This window comes from Ochotona curzoniae, unplaced genomic scaffold (genome assembly GCF_017591425.1).
Source record: "Ochotona curzoniae isolate NIBS_2020 unplaced genomic scaffold, NIBS_Ocur_1.0 contig_3622, whole genome shotgun sequence".
In the NCBI taxonomy this organism is placed as follows: Eukaryota; Metazoa; Chordata; class Mammalia; order Lagomorpha; family Ochotonidae; genus Ochotona; species Ochotona curzoniae.
In genome coordinates, this window is record NW_024465926.1 from 28055857 (window position 1) to 28074238 (window position 18382).

General features: G+C 45.6%; 1 protein-coding gene across 2 annotated transcripts in view; it reads right to left on the reverse strand.

Moving 5' to 3' along the window:
• Positions 1-9806: 9806 nt before the first annotated feature.
• Positions 9807-18382, reverse strand: part of LONP2 (lon peptidase 2, peroxisomal) — a 114708-nt gene continuing 106132 nt past the window's right edge. For both annotated transcript variants that reach the window (XM_040982747.1, XM_040982746.1), the window contains 3 exons: positions 15650-15857; positions 15128-15318; positions 9807-10224 (listed from right to left, as the gene is read on the reverse strand). In XM_040982747.1, the coding sequence (XP_040838681.1) occupies positions 10003-10224; positions 15128-15318; positions 15650-15857 (621 nt within the window). In that variant the 3' untranslated portion in view covers positions 9807-10002. The remainder of the gene's footprint in view (positions 10225-15127; positions 15319-15649; positions 15858-18382) is intronic.

Genomic DNA, 18382 nt, shown 5'->3' on the forward strand with positions numbered 1-18382 from the left:
GTTTGCACGTAAGCACCCAACGAATGTTAGCTACTGTTAGTCTTGAACTAATATCAAACAGTTAACTCTTGTTAATTAACTTGAGGCACAGGGCAAGGTTCTGAAATTGCTATCTGAATGGCCAAAGGTAATTTTATCTTGTGATTTTAACAGATATGCTAAGCTAGAAAGTTGTTGAAATTACTTTGGATTTTCTTGCTTATTCTGCCACCAATTCTGGATAACCAAGTAACCACATTCTTAAGGTTCTTCCCCGCAAAAACATTGTTTGAAAATGTTGGTCAATAATGTAGGCCTGTGTAGATTAGTTTAGCTGCACATGTGTATGAAGGATCTTTTTTTTAAGAACATGTTTAGAAGCAAGTACTTTTATTCTTCATTTGATATGTTAAGTTTATTCATGGAAATCAGTAATTTTGAGACTTTTTTTTAAGATTTATTTATTTTTATTGGAAATGCGGATATACAGAGAGGAAGATCTTCCGTCCAATGATTCACTCCCCAAGCGCCTGCAGCGGCTGGAGCTGAGCCAGTCTGAAGCCAGGAGCCAGGAGCTTCTGGGTCTCCCACATGGGTGCAGGGTCCCAAAGCTTTGGGCCATCCTCAGCTGCATTCCCAGGCCACAAGCAGGGAGATGGATGGGAAGCGGGGTTGCCAGGATTAGAACCAGCACCCCTTTGGGATCCCGGTGCATTCAAGGCGAGGACTTTAGCTGCTATGCTATTACGCCAGGCCCAAAGCTTAATTAACATTGTTTTTTTTTTCAAGGCTTAACATTTTAAAAATACGGTAATTGACTCGGGCATTACAAAATGCCACATGCTGTAGAAGCCTGTGTTTTTGCCATCCATTCAGTGATGAGTAACATTTTAAAGAAATGGTTTTACTGGTTTATTTGAAAGGTAGGCAGGCAGACAGCTCTCCCATCCTCTGCTCGCTCTCCAGATGCTCACAGCAGCTGGAGTTGGGTCAGACAGGTCGGGAAGCAAGGATTCAGCCTAGGTCTCCCCTATGGGTGTTTGGTCCCAGCCACTGGAGTCGTCTGCTGCCTTGGAGTTGTGCATTTACTAGGAGGCTGGAATGGAAACAGCCCAAGACTCCAACACTATCTTCCTCACTGGGCCCAGAGCCCATACCTGGATGACTGGCATTTTTCATGTCCTTTATGTGCATATATATTTTTTTAAGATTTGTTATTTATTTTTACTGCAAAGTCAGATATACAGAGAGTTGGAGAGACAGAGAGGAAGATCTTCCGTCTGATGATTCACTCCCCAAGTGACCGCAATGGCCGATGCTATGCCAATCCGAAGCCAGGATCCAGGAACTTCTTCTGGGTATCCCACGCGGGTGCAGGGTCCCAAGGCTTTGGGCGGTCCTCAACTGCTTTCCAGGCCACAAGCCGGGAGCTGGATGGGAAGTGGGGCTGCTGGGATTAGAACCGGCGCCCATATGGGATCCTGGTGCATGCAAGGTGAGGACTTCAGCCGCTAGGTCATCACACTGGGCCTCACATACATACTTTAAAAAAGAAGTATCACTGGGTTTTGGATCTTCTTAACCTACATAACATGATCATCTGAGCATTTTCCAGCACTTTATTAATACTCTTACAACACTTGTAGTAACATAAGGATTCGCTATTTTAGGTAGCTTCTTTGAGTATTTTCTTGAGCTGGGTAAAATTGGCTGTTTATAAAAATCTGTCAATATTTCTATGATACTTGCTGAAAATATGAGGGTTTGTCAAAAGTTGTGGAAAATGCATGACATGAAAAGCTGCGTGATTTTCAAAATTTTTTCTCAAATAAACTAATTTTAGTTCCATTTTTCCAAAACTGCTTTGAAGTGTTTGTATTGGGATTCTCTTTCTAAAGGACTTTATGCTATTAAAAAATATATTGAAGATTTGAAACCAAAGTTGGAAGGAGAGGCACAGAGAGATCCATCCACTTTAATTGCTGGTTCATGCCGCTGGGGCTGCGCCAGGAGTCGGGAAGTCCTTGGAGGTCTCCCATGGGGGTTTGAAGCCCCCTCCTTCCACTGCTTTCCCAAGTGCATTTACAAGGAGCTGAACTAGAAGAGGAGCAGCCGGTCTCAAATGTGCTCACGTGCGATGCGGTGTTGCAGGCAACAGCTTCACTTGCTGCACCACAGCTTGGACTCCAAGAGCTGAGTGTTTTTGGCATAGTTGGAAAGGGTTCCAGTGGACTCCCAAGGCAACGTTTTGACCTGTGTTGCTAATGTAAAGCAAATGAAGATTGTAACATCTGACAGCTGGTAAGATTGACATTGTAAAACTTGTTAAGTTTGTTGGTTAAGTCTTCATAGTCTTGGTCTATGGGGAGAAGAGATCCGTAGCCATGTTTCTTGGCCTTTTGGAGACCCATGAGGTTCGCTGTTTAAATTGCTTCTGTTAGAATGAGTACTTTATCCTGCTCATGTCTTCTGTCCCTTTCCCTGTCTTTAAGGACATGGTGTGGAATAGTTCAGCTCAGTTCAGTTCTAGTTCAGCTCCTTGCAAATGCACTGTTGCTGTTTGAACATCCAGTGCAGTTGTTATAAAAACAAAGATTATTTGGGGATTTATTGTTTATTTTAAACCAGGTGATTTTTCAGAAGGTACATTTAAGTGTATCCAAATCTAAGACTATCTGGTGCTGAGCAGTGTGCTTGTAGGCATTGCTGCTGCCTGAGTTGAATGAGCCCTGATGACCTTGCCCTTCGCTTTGATGTCACCTCGTTAAAATGGCGGCGTGCTCGACTGCTCAAGGGAAGCAGTTCTAGCTAACTGCTGCCTGCTTGTGTCGCTGTCCCTGGCCTTCCAGCCCTTGTTGGACAGCTTCCCCAGCTTTTGATAAATATATTGTGACTTTTCAAAAGCTTTTCTTTAAAGATTTGTTTATTTTTTATTGGAAAGGCAGATTTACAGAAAGAAGAGAAAGATCTATTGGTTTCTCCTGATAGCTGCAGCGGCTGGAGCTGAGCTGATCTGAAGTCAACAGCCTCTTCCGGGTCTCCCACATGGGTGCAGGGTCCCAAGGCTTTGGGCCATCCTTCACTTCTTTCCCAGGCCACAAGCAGGGAGCTGGATGCAAAGTGCAGCAGTTGGGACATGAACCAGTGCAGATCTGGGATGCTAGTGCTTGCAAGTGAAGGGTTAGCCAATCGGGTCATCATGCATGTCCCTTCAAAGGCTCTTGTAAATACTGAAAATGGGTTTGCAGATGATAATATAAAAATGTTAAAAGGAGGCTTTGGCTTAAAATGTTTTGCTTTTTGTTATGTGGCAATATGTTAAAATTGGTCTTTCAAGGTTTTTTCATATGAAAGGTTTTTCCATTAGGTCTAAGATTACTAAACACATTGAATAACTTGAGGTACAAACTATGTTCCAAGTAAGTGAATTTTTATTGCAACTAAAGCTTTTTCTAGAATTAAAAAACAATCCTTTTATGATAGTGGCCATTCATTGCTGGCTCTTGTCCTGTCCAGATTCTTTCAGTGTTTCCTTCCTGGGTTTGGTGCTTTGTGTAGAGTCCACTAAGCCAAACAAAGCTACAGAAAAGAGCGTCAGTATTGGAGCATAAGTCATTACATGGGACTGTAGTTTTGGGCTAAGGGTTCAGGTACAGCGTTTCATTCTTGCCAAAATAGCATGCATTGAGCATGTTCCTTCATTTGAAAAAAATAGTAAAATTTGTTTACTTCTAATAAACTCAATTAAAATAAACTTTGAGTTTGCAAAGGGGATTGCCAACACTAATTAACATTCTTTGTGGCTGAGTGTCAGGGCCCTCACTAGTAAGGTTTGCCTCATTGCATTTGCTGGTATGCAGCAAGCGCTTTCAGTCCACAGCTTCATCTGGCAGCGTGTTGACTTTGGCAAGGGCAGACACTTCCAGCTGCTTGTGGCACCAGGCATCGCTGATCCTTAAGTCCAGGCCTCTCAAGTGCTGTGTGGGGACGGCACATCCTCTCTGTGATGTGGCCAGTCTTCACTGACGTCAGGAGCAAAGAGGAAGGAATTCTTAATGTGTTGCCATTGGCACAGGGTCTTCAAGCAACTGAAGATCCACGACAGGTGTAAGGTTCAGTAGTCAAAACGGCTGCAGTTCAGGGCAGGTCTCAGGCCAGTTGAGAGACCTCCCAGACCTGAAGGCCCAGGTGATTCCTGGATCTGGCTTCTGACTGTTGTGCGCTGATAGGGTCTGTAGAGGCAGTGAAGTATGGCTCCAATGCCACAGTCCCAGCCTGGGCTTTTGTGAGCATTTAGGGAGTGAGCGAACAAGGAGGAGCTCTGCCTGGTAAAGACATGTGGGCTCTGAGTTTTCGGTATTTGCTTTTAAATATTTGAAAGTGACAGGGAGGGAGAGACAGAGATCTTTGGTCTGCTGGTTCACTCTCCAAATGGCGAGGGATGGCTGGAGCAAGGCCAAGTGAAAGCCAGAAACTGTATCTGGGCCTCCTATGTGAGTGCAAGGGCCCAAACACTTGGGCCATCTTCTGTTCCTTTCCTTGGGTGCATTAGCAAGAAGATGGAAATGGAGCAGCCTGGACATAAAGTGGTGTCCATATAGAATGCCAGTAGCTCGGGCAGCAGCTTAACTGGCTATGCCTCAGTGGCGTTTGTATGCCACTCAGTGCTTTTGAATTTTAAAAGCATGTATGATATTGGTTAAGCACATACATCCCAAAGCCTGATCAAGCCCTTGCCTGTTGAATGAGAACCTGTCAGCATTTTCAACAGAAAATGTAGCTGATGGTAATCCAAGGGATCTGATTAACATTAAAAAAATACATACATATATACACACACAAATATATATGAGAAAAAAGTGCTCATCATCACTAGTCATTAGGGAGATGTGAACATGCTGTGTCATACCCATTAGGAAGCCTGCTCTCAAGAGACAGCATTGGCAGGGACATGACAAGGGGGCGCTTGCGTGGTGACTTGCTGACTCTGGCACAGAATTCCACCACAGCATTGTTCCATGCCTCCTGCGCTATCACCGGGCAGTTTATGAAGAACAGAAACTTCTCACAGTTCTAGAGGCTGACTAGTCCAAGGTCAAGGTGGGACAGGTTCATTGTCTGGTGAAGGCTCAATTGCTGCTGCCAAGATGGCACCCTTGGTGGGAGGGCAGTGAAGAGCTAGGTTGTTCCCTTGGGCCCTCTGAGCTTGGGGCCCTCAGGACTGCATCACCACAGCCCCATGACCTTGATGACTAGGCCTCAACATGTGGGTTTCGAGGGACAGCACTCAACCCCAATTTTAGGTGTATGAGGATACTTAAAAGGTTTGTGGACAATGTGCCAAAGAAATGAAAACAACATGTGTATAGAGGTCTTCAAAGTTACTGGAAATGTCTTGCTATGACAAAGTTGCATGGACTTCCAAGGATCAAAAGCAGAGACTTGGGTCTGGCATGTAGGGCAGTAAACCAAGATGCTGCTTGGGACTCCAATGTCCCGTGTCAGAGTGTGTGAATTTTGAGTTCCGGTTCTGCTTCCAGTCCCAGCTTCCTGCTAATGCACTTCCTGGGAAGTGCAAGTACTTGGGTTCTTGCCACCATTGCAAGAGACCTGGATTGAGTTTCAGCATCTTGGCTTTGAACTAGTCCAACTCTGGCTGTTACATTTGGGGAGTGAACTGCAGATGAGAGATCTCTTTCAAATCAGTTTTTTGAAAAGTAGGGAATGATTTTTTTTTTTTTTAAGATTTGACTTGGTGAGTGCAGGGTCTGTGAGCCCTAGGGAGAGGGAGTCTGGAGTGTCCAGGTCACCTGGCCCAGATCTTTGGGACCACTTATGCTGTGGGTGCTGGGTCCGTGAGCCCCTGGGGGTGAGGTGCCTGGTGGGGTTCAGGTCAGGCCACCTGGCTTGGGTCCTTGGACCTGCATGCCCGGTGGGTGCTGGGTCCATGAACCTTGGGTGTGTGGGGAGGGGTCTGGCAGGATCCCTGGACCCGCCTGTGAGAAGTGGTCCTCCTTAGTGGAAAAGAGAGCAGTGGACGGCAGGTCTTGAATCATTTGGAGGATATGGCAGCCCACTGGGACCTGCAGAAGACAACTGGAACCATGGCAGAGGAAGGAGAACAGAATAAAATGGACAACTACCCCAGCCAAAGATTAACAACAAAAATCTGGTTGAATAGAGACTCTAAGGTGGACTGTGTCAGCCAGTGGACCTTGGAAGGGCTTCTTCCTCCTTGGGTTGGAGAGATAGACATTTCAGAACTGTTGAAACCATTTAGGCAGAACCCTTGGAGCGTATGCCACATCAGGACCCTGGGTCGATACTGGGTGGCTGTTCCCCATTGCCGGGTACTGAGGCAATTGGGAGACTGGGTGTGGCTTCTCCCCTTGACTCCTCCCACCCCTGCCACCCCAACACAGGAAAAAGAAATGGAAAACTTGGAAACAGTGCTCACACCCACTTTTCCCTAATCCTTGATCCTTCCCATCCTGATCAACTATTGGAAACATCTAAAATTTAAAAAGATATTAAAAAAAGACATAATATTCATTTTTAATTTAAAAAAAGGTTCACTTATTCTGAAAGGTGGAGTTAGATTTTTCATCTGCTGGTTCACTTCCAAATGGCTGCAACAGTTGGTGCTGAGCCAGCCTGAAGCCAGGAGCCAAGAGATCCTGGGTCTCCCACATGACTGCAGGGTCCCAAGCACTAGGGCCATCTGTTGCTGCTTTCCCAGGTACATCTGCAGGCAGCTGGATCAGAAGTGCAGCACTTAGGTCTAGAACCAGTATCCACAAGGTATGCTGGGGCCCTGGGCTGCAGCTTTACACACTATGCTACGGTGCTGGCTTCACACTCGAGATTTCTGTACACGACTGTTGGGCATCATTGAGACAACAGATAGATAATAGATGAGCAAAATGTGGCGTGTGCACATAAGTGTGTTCAAGCACATAAAGAAACCCTCATGTGCTGCTAGAATTAGCCTGAGATCCTGCAGACACCGAGGACAGCCGCCACGGGACTTAGGCGGAGCACGGAGATCGGAGACAAACCGGGAGGGCCGTGCTGCAGCGTCGGGGAGGTTGGAGTGGGAGTCCCATGAAAGCGAGAACTCACACCCCTGCACAGTAGTGAGTTTAAAATGGGAATCTGTTTTTTCCAATTAAAAACAATGGAAAGGCGAAAGATTTATACGATCTGAAGAGAAACCAGAAAGGGCCCGGCGCGGTGGCGCAAGTGGTTAAAGGTCCTCACCTAGCACGCCCGGGATCCCATATGGGCGCCGGTTCTAATCCCAGCAGCCCCGCTTCCCTTCCAGCTCCCTGCCTGTGGCCTGGGAAAGCAGCAGAGGACGGCCCAAAGCTTTGGGACCCTGCACCCGTGTGGGAGACCCGGAAGAGGCTCCTGGCTTTGGATCAGCATAGTATCGGCCCGTTGCGCTCACTTGGGGAGTGAATCATCGGACGGAAGATCTTCCTCTCTGTCTCTCCTCTCTGTATATCCGCCTTTCCAATGTAAAAATAATAAAAATAAATCTTTAAAAAAAAATAAAAAAATAAAAACAATGGAAAATCCTGACAGCTTAGATTCCAGGTCACTGAGGACCAATCCCTGAAACACCACTGGTGGGGCAGCTGCAGCAGAGCTGGGAGGCTGCCTGCAGGAGGCTCCCTCAGGAACAACAGGCTGGCTTGAGGCCAGAGGGCACAAAGGCTGACCCTCTGCTCACCAGGGGGTTGCAGAGCTGCTGCATCAGTACCCTAGATACCAGTCAGCTGGGTGTGGCAAAGCAAGCCCAACTGAGCGTGGGTTGGCTCCTGCAGGTTGCTTAGGAGCTAACAGTGTCAGTTTCACTCCCCTGTAAGATGGCAAGAGTAGCAATGACACAACTACATGGATGATAAGATAGTCAAGTCAATATTTTCAAATCTCCTGATGTTCTTGCTCTCCCACTGTGCCACAGTAGCCCTAGGTCTGGGCGTTTCTTCCCAGAACACACTCCCAGCAAGATTTTTCCAGCAGATCTTAGCATAATATTTGGGTAACTTATAGCCCTCAGTCTCATGAGGAAGTTCTACAATGTTTTTGCAAACCTGTTCTTATTTTGTAATATGAGACTCAGAGGTCTACTGCTTTGGAGTAATCATCAGAAACTGCTTAGTATTGGTTGCAATGTTTTTGAAGATTTATGTATTTGAGAAAGAGTGAGAGACAAGGGCAGAGACAAAGAGAGTCTCCTAGTGCCCTTGACAACAGCCTGGATAGGTCAGACCCAGGCTAGGACCCACGCACGTCATCCGGGCCTCCCACATGGATGGCAGGGGCCCAGCTACTTGGGCCTTTACCTGCCCAGGTGCATTAGCAGGGAGCTGCACTGGCAGGAGCCAGAACCTGAACTGATATTTCAATACAGGATGTGGGCACTGTAAGCATCTGCTTAATCTGCTACACCATAAGGTCACACACATTTTTTTTAAGATTATACGTGCATGTTATTAGAAAGGCAGAATGACAGAGAGGGAAGGATTCTGCCAAGAGCCACCCAAGTGGGTGTCAGGGCTCCGAGACCTTGAGCCATCTGCTGCCTTCCTAGGCACATTACCAGGGGGCTGTAATGGAGGCCGAGTAGCTGGGACTGAAACTAGCATTCTAATGTGGGATTCAAGCCTTCCAGTGGGCAGCCTAACCCACCTCTAATTTGCGAGGAAAGCATACAAGAGCATAGTTAGGAAGCTGACTCTAGTTATCTTGAACTAAATCATAGAAAAGGTGGGTAAGGAGTCTACCAGGCTTGGCAACGGCCACAGGCAGACCAGACACAGAAGGGGAAGTAGCAGGGATGGGGACTCAGCTGAGGTGACAGGCATTGGAGGGCAGCACGTGAGCTCGTTGATGTTACAGAGTCTTAGACAAGTTCTAACCCGACACACTTCCCTCAGCCTGGGGAGGCTCCCATCCTGGGGTGTGCAGACATCATCACCATGTTCATTTTCCACAAGGAGAAAGAGTTGGCCCTCAGGGCTCAGCACTCTAGCACAGCAGGCTAAGCCTCTGCTTATAGCACCAGCGTCCCACATGAGTGCCAGTTTGTGTTCTGGCAGCTCTACTTCCCATTCAGCTCCCTGCTTATGGCTGGGGAAGGCAGAGGAGGATGGCTCAAGTCCTTGCATCCCTGCACACATGTGGGAGACCTGGAAGAAGCTCCAGGTTTCTGGCTTCGGATTGGTCCAACTCGGGCCTACGTGAAGTGAAGATCTCTGCTTATCTCTGTAAATCTGCCTTGATAAGGATAAATCCTTGAAAAAAAAATTGGTTTTGTTTTTATCTCTGCTAGCTTCCCTTTCTAGTGACTTGTTCCAGAATCCACTGAACTGTATGTGAGAAAATGCCATGCTGATGATCTATACCAACCAATGGTTCTGAACGTGACTGTGCATCAGGATTGCCTGCAGGGCTTCTCCAAACACACTCCTGCCCCATCCCATCCATGCTCTTGACCCATGGTCTGATTCAGGTTGACTCTTTATTTGAAATGTAGAGTGACAGAGCTTCTGTTGGCTGGTTTGTTCTCCAAGTGGCTGCTCCAGGAGCCAGAACTCTGTCCAGGTGGGTGCTAGGAACCCAGGTGCTGGAGCCTGGCGTATTAATTGGATTAGAAGTGCAGCAACTAGGGCATGTACCATGCCACTGTGCCAGCTGAAGATTTATGTTCTAAAAAGTTCTTAGGGAATGTAGACGCCTCTTTTGGTGACCATACTGAAAACCACTGCTTTGTATCTTTTCAGAGCCAGAAGAGAGCCCACTCAAGCCAAGATTTCTATTTATAATCAACTTTTATTAAATTAACACCTTGTATTTCTCTAGTAAGCAATAGCTACTACTTAAGGTTCATTGCTGTTGTGATTATGGTCATAGAAGAGGGACAGGATGCTTGCCCCTGGTGATGTGAACAGAATCAACCTTGCCAGTACCTTTTGTTACTTCATATCTTAAAATTCTAGAATGCTGAGACTGAGCCTACAGTTTGCTATTGACGAGCCCGGGTCTGGCCTTGACAGAAAAGCCACCATCAAAGGCCGCGTTGAGGACATCATCTAGGCAGCTTGCTGTGACAAAGCTCAAGTCCTGCCGTACATTGCTTGGGATTTCTTCTAGGTCCTTCTCGTTCCTCTGAGGAAGGATAATTATCTTCAGTCCCGCTCTGTGTGCTGCCAGCACCTTATCTTTGATTCCACCCACCTGGAAGGAGAGAAGAACATGGGTAAGGCTTGTGACCCCCTAGAGCTGCGAGGATGACCAGGGGAGGAACCTGGACTGTGGCAGTTCCTGGCGACGGGGAAGACAAGAGCCCAGCCCACAGACATGACAGTTAAGCACACGTAACAACTGACGTCATGATTGAAGTTTTTTCCAGATATCTTAACTCATTTAATGATCACAGTTATCCTTTTGGGTGATATTAACATTATTGTTTTGAAGATAAGAAAACGAAAGCAATGAAAAGCCAATTTATTCAAGGTCATATGTTAACAGTGATGACTGAATCAGATTTTGAAAACAGATTGTGTGGTTTTACCACATGAAGTGTGACCCAGGACACGTGACACTAGTGGAGACACTGCACTGGGATGGGAAAACTATCAAGGAAAGACCTGTTGGTATTTCTTTCATTTTTAAACGGTTTATTTTTATTACCATTTTATGACACAGTTCCATAGGCCCTAGGATTTCCCCTACCAATCCCCTAATCCCCCTGCCCCCCACTGAGTTCTCCCATATCATTACAACAGCACAGTTTCTCATTAACAGTCATAAGTCTGTCACTGTGGGCATGGACAATGGCAGAGTCCAGCACGCCAACAGTTTCACTCGGAGTCCATCTCTGATCTGGAAGCAGAGATGCACACTGCACCGTATTCTCACATCTGGACATGTCAGTCTTCACTGCACAGTCGCTATAAATTCCCCCCAAAGTCAAAAGCCACAAAACGAAATCAACAACAGCAAGAAAAACAGAAACTTACAATGCCATGAAGTTAATTAACATGCTACTGAATGACTAATGAGTCACTAAAGAAATGAAAAAGGAAATCAAAAAACTTTTTGAAGAAAATGATGCTACTGTATGATATATAAGTCATTAAAGAATTTAATAAGAAAAAAACATGTTTTGAAGAAATGAAACCAAAAACAAAAACATCAAAATCCAAAAGATACAGTTCCCACTGATCTTTGTTGGTGAGATGTGTCTCCTGTAGGCAACGGATAGATGGGTTTTCTGTTTTTAATCCAGTCTACTAATCTGACATTTGATTGGTAAGTTTAAGCCATTTACATTCAGGGTTGATATAAATAGGTGGGAATATTGATTTAGTCTTCTATTGTTATTTTACCAGGATGTTCTTCACATTTGCCTTTGTTTTTGGTGGGTGCTATTCCTTTTTTCTGTAAAGAGAACATTTTTATCATTTGTAGGGCATGTTTGGAAGAGGCATATTCTTTTTAACTTTACTGTGGAAGAATTTTATTTCATTTTCAAAGACAAAGGAAAGCTTTGCTGGGTAAGTTATTCTGGGCTACCAACTTTTTGGTTTTAGAATCTGGAATATGTCACTCCATTCTCTTTTGGTCTGTAGAGTTTCCTGTGAGAGATCAGCTGTGAATTTAATTGCCATTCCTCTATATGTCAATTGATTTTTTTCACGTGCACATTTAAGGATCTTTTCCTTATGTTTGATTGAGGACAGCTTGATTTTCATGTGTTACGGTGAAGATTGCTTTTGGTCAAGCCTGTTGGGAGTTCTGTGTTCCTCCTGGATGTTGTTTCCCAATTCTTTCTCTAGATTAAGGAAATTTTCTTTCATTCTTTCATTAAATACATTTTTAAACCCAGCTTCTCTTTCTGTACCTTCGGGAACTCCCATAACTATTATATTTGGCCTTCTGGTAATGTCTCTTAATTCCTGAGTACTTTTTTTTAGCTTGACCCAGTTCTGCTTCTAGCTTTTTGATTGTTTTTCCACTGTGACAAGAAATATCTTCCAATTCTGAGATTCTTTATTCTGCTTCCTTCATTCTATTATTGAGACTTTCCATGCAACTTTTAATTTGCTCTATTGCATCCTTCATTCCCAATTATTCTGCCTGATTTTGTTTCAGTGTTGCTATTTGCTGTGTAGCATATTGCTTATATTCTTGCATGTGCTTCTCGTTGTTGATAAGAAGTTTTATAACAAACTGTTTTGAATTCTGTATCCCCCATTTTCTTGTTGTATTTCTCAGTCAACTCTGAGGTTGGCAAAGGCTTTTGCTCTTTTACAAGGGGGTATTCAATAATATTTATTGTGCCTTTGTCTTTTCTTTTGTTCTTGGTCATTGTGCTTCTGGTTACCAGATTCTTCTCTTTAGGGAAGGTCTCCAAGCTGTGTCACCAACAGGTCTGCAATTTGATTTTACTGATAGTGGTTGGTACATGGTTCTTTATTTGCAGTCACTTGTGCCATTCCCTCCAGCTAGTTTCAGATCTGGGCTCTTATGTTAGACTGCCACCAAGGTCTCCATAGCCTCACCTCCTTGCTCACCACTCTACCTCCTGTAAAACTGTGCTGTTGTTGCAACATTGTCTTGCAATGTTTCTCCCGCTTCCAGTTCATGCATTTTCCAGGATTAGGGAGACACCAGGTGTTCTGAATAGCCAGGTTGACTGGCAGTGCTGACGCTGGCAGAACTTGCTGGCTTTTAGGTCTGAGGGCCACCCCAGAACCTAAAAAGTGTTTTGATTGTAAGATGCCAAAGTTGGTATTATTATTATTTTTTAAAGATTTTATTTTTATTGGAAAGGCAGATATACAGAGAGGAGAGACAGAGAGGAAGATCTTCCGTCCGATGATTCACTCCCCAAGTGAGCGCAATGGCTGATGCTATGCTGATCCGAAGCCAGAAGCCTCTTCCGGGTCTCCCATGCAGGTGCAGGGTCCCAAAGCTTTGGGCCGTTCTCAACTGCTTTCCCGGGTCACAGGCAGGGAGCTGGATGGGAAGAGGGGCTGCTGGGATTAGAACCGGCGCCCATATGGGATCCCAGACCTTAACCACTGCGCCACCGCGCTGGGCCCAAGTTGGTATTATTTTTGATGTGGGACCAGTGCAACCATACTGAGCTCATACTTGCATCTCAGCACATGCACAGCTCACTGCTGTCCCTGCAGTGGTAAAGCCTGTGCCACACTGTACAAAATGGCACCTGATGCACCACTACTAGAGTTCTTGATCTGTTGGTTGTCAGGTCTGAAGGCTACTCGGACTTATTTTGGGTGGAATCGGAGTGATGCCACATCATTGCAATTCACTGAGCGCGAAATGAGTTCACTCCTAGCTTAGTGCATGTGCAGTCCTGCCCCATAGCCACTGCCTTCCTGCACAAGATGGCGCCCGATTCGGCTCTACTAGGAGTTTGGGCTGTGAAATCTATCTTGTTCCCACCAGCGCCTGCTTGGGATCTGCTGCTCTGTCTCTACTCCTGGTCAAATCAAACAAACCAGCAGGACAGGCAGTTCTTTGGGTTCACCTCCTTAGTTCCCATGATGTCCTCTTCACATCTGGTTGCTGGTGGAGTTCTGGCCTCTGGTGGAGTTCAGATCGCTGCTCGCTGAATGCCACTGTCATATCAGGTCACTGAAACATCAGTCCATTGTCTCCGCTGCTTTCCTGTGTCCATCAGTCTCCAGGTACCCCTCTGCCGTCCGTCTGTCCTCTCCTATTTCCTGGAGTGTGCCCTCTCTTCTTTACCCTGGCTAATGTTTCTCTGTCCGTTTAAACATGTCCTTATCCTATTCCACCATCTTGCGTCCTCACAATCAAACTTTTAAAAACTAGGGAACTGATAGCATTTTTATCTTGGTGACTCTATGATCTACTTTTACCATTACCACATTCTGTTGTCTAACCCATCAAAACTTGACAGTGGACTGACACTGATAAGTCATGACTTAACAGCCTCATTACTATCGAACGTTCCATGTATTCTGCAGTCCCAGATAGTTTAGGTATGGAACAGAGCTACAAGACCTTGCAGATTGATAAATTTTGGAAAAATACTCTATCAGGTATAATACATCTTAACAAAGATATAGCTTTATGCTGTACTAGTTTTTCTGCAAGTATATGAACTATGGTATAATTATGGTAATAATCTTTCTGTAAGAGGCCTCCAAGGAGGGGCCAGCACTGTGGCGGAACATATCAAGTCTCCACCTGCAGCACCAGCATCCCATATGGGCACTGGTTCAAATCCTAGCTATTTTTATTTTTGATCCAACAACCTGCTGTGAGAATGCTGTGTAGGATGGCTCAAATGCTTGGGCTCCTGCCCCCATGTGAGGTACCTGGAGGAGGCTTCTGGCTCCATCCGGCTCAGCCCCAGCTATTGTGGCCATTGGGGAATGGAAAAAGTCTGTCTCTCTGCCTTTCAAGTAATCAAGAGGACTCTTAAGAGTTCTCAAAGGAACCCTGAAGGTGAGAACCGGCCTTAAAGCCTGACAGTAACTTCTACTGCCTCACACACACTACCTGAGAGTGCTTAACACCCAGAGCAAAGCCTCCTTGGTACGCATGTGAGCTGGCGTTTCTCATGGCATACTAAAATGGGGCCAAAATGGGGCTAAAAAGGGAAAAATGACCAGTTTTTCTTTTTATTTGACCAAGATTTTCAAATATGAACTACACTGAGGAGAGACAAAGAGGAAGATTTTCTGTCCATTGATTCACTCCCCAAGTGGCTACAATGGCCAGAGCTGCGCCCATCCGAAGCCAGGAGCCCAGAGCCTCTTCTGGCTCTCCCACGTGGGTGCGGGGTCCCAAGGCTTTGGGCCATCCTTGACTGCTTTCCCAGGCCACAAGCAGGGAGCTGGATGGGAAGCGGGGCTACTGGGATTAGAACTGGTGCCCATATATGATCCCAGCAGTGCATGAAAGGCGAGGACTTTAGCTGCTAGGCTACCACACTGCACCCAGGTATAAAATTTTAATGCAGGTTTAAAACCAAGGTTTTTATAGAAAGAAGGTAAACAATTATTTAAATTTAAAAATGCTACTAAGAATTTAAACAACAATATAAGGACATCTAACTAGGTTTTCTCACACTTACCGGAAGGACAAGGCCTCTCAGGGTAATTTCTCCAGTCATGGCGACATCTGAACGTACCAGTCGCCCACTAAAAAGTGAGGCAAGGCAGGTTACTATGGTAACTCCAGCAGATGGTCCGTCCTTTGTGACAGCTCCAGCTGGGAAGTGCAGATGGATGTCTGTGTTGTCAAAAAGATCAAAACTTCCAGAAGCTTTAAAAAGGGAGAAAAGATTTTGATATAAAAAAATTAAATCTGTTTTTTTTTTTGGTGAAAATCAGAGACAAAAATGAATGTTTTGGGTAAAAAAACTCCTTCTAAATATTAATGGACAGTATAACCAGAGTGAGGGGCTAGGAGACAACTGCATGTATTCTAAGTAGAATTAAAAACAAAACAAATCTCTTGAATTAGCTTCTGAGTTCTAATCTGAGGGCTAGATTAGAACCGTAGGGGTTCGAAGCTGGACGTGAGCCCAGCATCTCCCACAGACCATGAGCTGCTCTGGCTCCCGGCAGCCCCTACGCAGGCCTGGCTCACCTACCGTTGGTGAGGTGGTATTTCTTTGCGTTGCTGCGCAGCCAGCTGATGGCAAGATGGGCAGACTCCTTCATGACAGCCCCCAGCTGGCCGGTTAGCGTCAACTGACCCTCACCCTCCATTCGACTCGCCTCCACAAACATGATTTCTCCGCCTAAGGGGGTCCAAGCCAGGCCTATTGCTACTCCTGGTTGACTCAAGCGTTCAGACACCTTGAAACAAGAAGGAAGAAATATATCAGTTTTGTCAGCAAGTTATGCCTGCTTCTGTTCCGGGCTGGCTCATCTCGTCACACTGTCCTGTGAATGCCCGATATTCCACGGAGGACTTGAATGCTAACATGGTTCTGAGTCACACTCACCACTTACAGCTGGCTCCTGCCTGGACCAGGAGGAAAACACCTGGCATTTATGTGAGACAAAAGCAATTTTACCTTACAATACAGGTGAATGACTTTGCTTTGTACAAGCCAGAACTAGCTACACATGCCCTAATTTTCAAGGAGCCTGATACTGTTATCTACTTAAGGTCCTTCATCAGCTCCCATTTAGGTGATCCTGAATTCATTTCAGAAAGTGGAAACACTTTAATACATACTTAAAAAGTGCCCATTTCAGAGGGCATTGGTCAAAGTATATAAAGGTAGTCCAAAAAGTTATGGAAAGCTCAAAAGGTGAGTATTTAAGTTATTTATTTCAACGGGAAAAGCAGGAGAGGAGGACAAGACACACACACACCCAGAGAGAGAGAGAGAGAGAGAGAGAGAGAGAGATTCACTGCTTCACTTCCCAAATGTCTCTAACAGTGTGGTTGGACCTGGCTGCCGCCAGGCTGCTAAGACTCAACTCAGGCCTCTGATGTTGGTGGCAGGGCCTCCACATGAGCTGTTATCACGAGCTGCCTCTCCGAGCACATGTAGCAGCAAGCTGGAAGCTGGGACGCAAAGTGGAGTCAGGTCTGCAGCCTGTCACTCTGAGATGTGCGTGTCTCAAGCAGCATCTTCACTGCTGGACGTCGGGCCAACGCACAGGGTCTAGGCTCTCAATCCTCTGACTTGACAGGAAGTGTTCTAATAGTCATCTGCAAATGGGTTTCCTGTCCAATCTGTAACCATCAGCACACAGGAGGGAGAACTGTTGTCACGATTAGACCCAGAATCTGTGCTCAAGGTGAGCAGTACTTAGAAAAGTACAGAAAGTCTCATTTCTTAAAAAATTTTTTTTTGAAATTTTAGATATTTACTTAGTTGACAGGGAAGGATCCAGGGTTAAGGAGAAGTGGGTGTGACCATTGTTTCCAAGCTTTCTATTTCTTCTTCCCATTTCTAGGGGGAGGGGAGAGATAAGGGGATAGGCCATACCCCGCCTCCCCTCCATCCCAGTACCCGAGGATGGGGAAAGGCCACCTGATATCAACCCAGGGCCACAATGGCACATGTTCTAAAGGTTCTGCCCAGCTGGATGTGATAGTCTCAAAATGTTGGCTGACACCATCGACTTTATAGTCTCCAATCTCTCAGATATTTACTGTCATCATTTGCCTGGGTAGTTGTCCATATGTTCTGTTCTCCATTCTCTGATATGTTAATATATGTCTTCTGCAGGCCCCAATGAGCTACCATGTCCTCCATGTACACTATGGTCTGCCATCCAGCACTCCATCTTCTACATCAGCAAGGACCATTCTCCTAGGTGGGCTCATGAACCTGAGCCAGATTTATTTGTTTTTATTAGAGAGGTAGACTTACAGAGAGAAGGGGGGACAGAGAGAAAGATCTTCCATCTGCTGGTTCACTCTCCAAGTGGCTGCAGTGGCCAGAGCTGAGCTGGTCTACAGCCAGGAGCCAGGATTTTCCCCCAGGTCTCCCATGAGGACGTAGGGTCCCAAGGTCTTGGTCCATCTACTGCTCTTCCAAGCCACAAACAGGTAGCTGGATGGAAAGTGGAGCAGCTGGGACATGAACCAGCACCCCTATGGGATCCCAGTGCTCAAAAGAGAGGTATTAGCCAAATTAGCCAATTGAACTTGGCTCAGAAACTCTTATTTCTTAAAAACAAACAAACAAACAAACAAAAAAAACTTACTCAAAGAGCAAGAAGAGAAAAGAGGCATAAAAAAATTTCCAATCTGCTAATTCACTCTACAAATATCCACAATAGCTGGGATTGGGCCAGGTCAAAGCAGGAGCCTGGAACTCCACTCCACCCAGGTCTTTCATGTGAGTAGCAAGGACCTGACAACTTGAGGCAACACCCTCTGCCTCTTTCCACAGTCTGCAGTGGCAGCAGCTGGAATCAAACGCAGAGCCTGGACTTGAACCCAGGTGACATGGGATGCAGGTGTCCCACCGTGTGCCACACGTCCATCCCAGAACCTTTAGCTTTGAGGGCACATGGTCTGAAACAAACACATCGTATTTCCATGCATTTCTCCTTCAAAAAAGATGTAGTTCAAGTCAATTTGAACTTGAAGGATAAGATATATGCTCCTTTTCTTCTCTTGAAGGTAATGGTTTCCCAACATCCTAACTCTTTTAAATTGAACAATCTGTTCCTTTAATAAGGGACAACATAATTTCAAAATGGTAACCCACAGGGCCTTGCTATCAGCCTGTTTTATGGAATCATCAGTTACGCTGACCAAGCCAGGCCCAGGTGTGATGTGCAGAACACTTGTCGATGGGCAGAGTGGGGAAGTACATAAATCATCTTAAGAGAAGCCTTATTAATAAGGAAAT